General features: G+C 36.6%; 1 protein-coding gene across 1 annotated transcript in view; it reads left to right on the top strand.

The window, feature by feature from the left end:
- The first annotated feature begins 3321 nt into the window (after positions 1-3321).
- The window catches only part of pin4 (protein (peptidylprolyl cis/trans isomerase) NIMA-interacting, 4 (parvulin)), a 4942-nt gene continuing 4099 nt past the window's right edge, over positions 3322-4164 (top strand). Inside the window, exons 1-2 of the mRNA XM_010737500.3 lie at positions 3322-3465; positions 3647-3714. Of these exons, the coding sequence (XP_010735802.1) occupies positions 3429-3465; positions 3647-3714 (105 nt within the window). The 5' untranslated portion in view covers positions 3322-3428. The remainder of the gene's footprint in view (positions 3466-3646; positions 3715-4164) is intronic.

The raw sequence follows: 4164 nt of genomic DNA, 5'->3' as shown, positions 1-4164 counted from the left end.
TCGTGCTGACGCCGTGAGATCTGATAGGACACTGTGAGAGCAGGTGAAGGTGATCAAAACTATTTAACTATTTAGAGTTACCCTAAATAGTTGCACCTTTTTTTCACACCATCGTTCATGCATTGTTTTGAATTGTAGTAGATATAGTTGTAGTAGCTGTTTACCTTACAGCAGCAGAGGTTTTTAAAGTGGGAGGAGGGCCTCTGCAAACTGTTTCAGGAACAGTAGATCACACAGATAGCTGAAATGTGTGGTTTTGTAAAAGAAAGAGTTCAGGTACAGTAGTTTGGGGTGTTTTTTTTTCTAACTTTCTCAGAGAAACTGTTAAAAAAAAACATTTTTATGCATTTGGTCAGGTCTGGAGCGAATTGTTGAGTGTCCATTAGATTTAATAACATAATCATGATCACATAGGCCTCCATGAATTCAGCAAAACTAATCAAGTAAGTAAGTCAGTAAGTAAGGATGTTTTTTTTTTTTTTTGGCAATTTGACTGTATCCCAGAATCAGAAACTATTAAGAAATACCTAGAAAGCAATACCCATTTTTATGTGTATTTGGTGTGTCTGAAGGTATGCAAAACAACAGCATTATAAGGCTATCCTGGCATAATCATGATCTCATAGGCCTCCATGAATTATGCAAAACTAAGCAAGCAAGTAAGTAACTAGGGTAATAATAAGATAAGATAAGATAAGATAAGATAAGATAAGATACAGTAAGATAAGATGGGCAAATTCACTTGTCCCTTGTATACACAAGGTTGATAATAAAGTACTCATAAGTAAGAAATATATAGAAAAAAGTCAAACTGACAGAAGATATTCACATTTATATGTGTTCATATATCCCTGTTATATGTTCATTACTCTGCACTTTACTTCTTTTGCACTTCTGGTTAGATGCAAAAGATGAAATTGGATTTGGTTGTCTCTGTACTTTGTTCAAGATGAATCTAATCTGATCTTAAAGTCCCCACAGTCTCATGCAGGAGGTGAGAGGAGTTGTTCATGATGTATATCAGCTTTGTTAACATCCTCCTCTCCACCACTTCCTCTTTGAAATCTCAGGGGCAGTCCAAGAGAGAGATGCCCCCGTTGACCAATTTGTGTTTGAGTCTATTTCTGTCCCTTTCTGTGCTTCCCCCTCCCCAGCAGACGACTACATAGAAGGTTGCAGAGGCCACCATTTGATGTACGTAATTTGGTAACAGAAAGTTCAGAGATTGCGTTCCAACTTTCCCAGAGTCAGAAACTATTAAGAAATATGTATTAGGTATTGGTCAGTCTGAAGTTATGCAAAACCTTTTAACCCCACAACTGGGGGACACTGGGGTTGCTCCACAACAAAAAGTATGAACCACTGAACATAACATTATGCTACAACCACATATAGGTCATATTTACACACACACCAAACACAGATCCAACAAGATATCAAATATCAAAATCCGTATAGCGTCATAAAGTTAACCCACTCACCACTTTTCAAAATTCAAAGAGATATAATTAGGCCGAAATTAAATCTTTCATTTATGCTGTGTGTCATCTTAATTTGTGTTCCCTTTATTATGACACCTAAATTATTCAAATAGACCTTGTAGTTGCAGAGATATGCTCTATTCATTTTGGGTATGTCATTTTCAAGCAGAGACCTACTAAAGAGGCTTGATAGGTTAAAGTATCCTGCCTCGACTGTTGAGTATCTATGGAATCAAATAATACAATCATGAACCCGTAGGTCTCTAACGCTGAGAGAAAGACCTCAGTTTCAGAGTTTAAAAAATCACATCAAACATCAGTATAGGTCAAAACATACAAGCCACAAAAACTGATAAAACATAATTATGATCAAGATATGCAATAAAAACCTATAGGGTGACAAAAATATACAATTCTTATCAAATAAAATGCAGATAATACAGTCAGTTAAAATGAATAAGATAGCTTAAAAAACGTGGAAGACTAGTTTGAAAGTCTGTCATGGACTCCAGCATAGATATTTGATGGGAAAGGGAGCTTCACAGTTTAGATGCAGCATAGGAGAAATTTACTACCTGCCAATTATAACGTACTGATTTATGAAAAGTATGATTTGGTGACATTAACTGGCCTATTTCTTATTAACGCTCTGCCTGACTATGTTGTATTTCGGTAAAAGTTTTCATTTCATTTAATAATAAATTAATAAATAACATGTACATGTAACTAAGTCAGTAAATAGATTTTAATGGCGTGGGAAAGATAAAGGCCTATAACATGTTTGTAGGCTCAGAAGTACATTAGATTGAACTTGATACTGCCACCTGTAAAAATAATAAAATACAAATAATTATTTGAGAAAAGTCCTTTTTTTTCATTTAACATGTTTAAATGAAGTACAGCAACTCATTTTATGAAGCGCTACACACCCAAAAATGCAGGACTTTCAATTACATAGAAAATTTCCATCCATTTGAACTACATAGGTTTAATATAAATTAGCTAACAAACTTAATGTGAATGTGTCATTTTCAGAATCAGAATCAGAAATACTTTATTAATCCCCGCAGGGAAATTGTTTTTGTTGTTTGTTTGTAAGTAATAGCAAGAAAACAAAACTTTAACACTATACACCTATACGATATCCTATTTTAACACTATATACACATTTATAAATAACAGTTAAATAAAACCAGTGACAGTAAAATAAAAGCCAAGTAACAGTGAACTATGCAATATGTAAATCTAAAACCGTATAGAGAATTTAGTCTTTGAGAGACTGTACAGAGAATAGACACTGATTGTTTAAAGTGCAGTATGCATGTGAGGGAGATTTTACTTATGTATTGCACAAGCAAGTTCAGTAGCTACTGGACTTGACTTGGAGTGTCTGATATTTTGAGGGAGGAGTTGTACAGACTGATGCTCCCAGGTAGGAGAGACTTCTTGTGTCTCTCTGTGGAGCATCTCGGTGCAATGCAGTCTCTGACTGAAGGTGCTCCTGAGTCTGTGCAGCACCTAATGGAGTGGGTGGGAGTCACTGTCCAAGACAGACGGCGTCCTCCTTTCCAACACAGTCAGCGATCCATCCATCTGCACCCTCACCATCACCGGCCTTACGAACAAGTCTAATCCTTTTGAGTTTACTGGTACTATTACATGAATCTTAACACTTGCTTCACATTAAGTTTGTTAGTTCATTTATATTAAAACTATATAATATTCAAATGTTTGGACATTTTCTATGTAATTGACCTAAACATGTTCATTTCAGTCTGCACCCTCTGGTTTCTTCCACCAGGTGACGGTGTTGGGTATTAAACTGTCTGCAACCTACCAATAAAGATCAGAAGAAGAAACGCCTCAGTGACAACATATGAACGCATGCTGTGACAGTTTCTACTTTCTCAGCATTGTTTGAATTTTAATACACGTTTGCATCTGAAAATGCCGCCAAAGGGAAAAGGTGGCAAGGGCGGGAAAGGTTAGAGCTTACTGTTAATCCCGTGCTATGAACTGAGGCTGTGCTTTTCTACATGAAGCTGGGTCGTGCAGCTTTATTATTATTGCAATGCTGCTTCATTAGTGTAACGTGTTGTGTCTGCTGCTGTTGTGTAGGAGCTGCTTCATTAGTGTAACGTGTTGTGTCTGCTGCTGTTGTGTAGGAGCTGCTTCAGGAAGCGCAGACGCTGACAAGAAAGAAAAAGCACCTAAAGGAGGCACTGCTGTGAAGGTAAGCTTTATTTATGTGCACCTCTGTCCACAGCTGCACTGCAAAAAAAAAAACTATACAAATGTGACAAAACTCGGGGAATTACTCATCTAAACCCATGACGGCCCTCACCCTACACTACCACACACCCACTGGATGGGATGAGTGAGCTGGAAGGAAGTGATGTGGTTGGAAATGTTCTCTTTGATGATCTAGTCGTGACACATCGTTACACATGTATTATTATTATTATTATTATTATTATCATCATATTTTAATCATGTTGACATGTGTGGTGAATATTAACACGTCCTAATGCTCAGCATTCAAATGTGCCTGCTGTTTGAAAACTGATTGGATTATATGTTTGAGTGGCAGATGCTTGATTATCAGCCTGCAAGAGAAACAGCAGATGAAGTAATTTAATTTTAATCAATATTATATTAAAATGACTTCAGTGCACATTATTGA

This window comes from Larimichthys crocea, chromosome I (assembly GCF_000972845.2).
Source record: "Larimichthys crocea isolate SSNF chromosome I, L_crocea_2.0, whole genome shotgun sequence".
Classification (NCBI taxonomy): Eukaryota; Metazoa; Chordata; class Actinopteri; family Sciaenidae; genus Larimichthys; species Larimichthys crocea.
The sequence above is the reverse complement of the archived record's forward strand: the minus strand, read 5'-3'. Positions and strand labels throughout refer to the sequence as shown.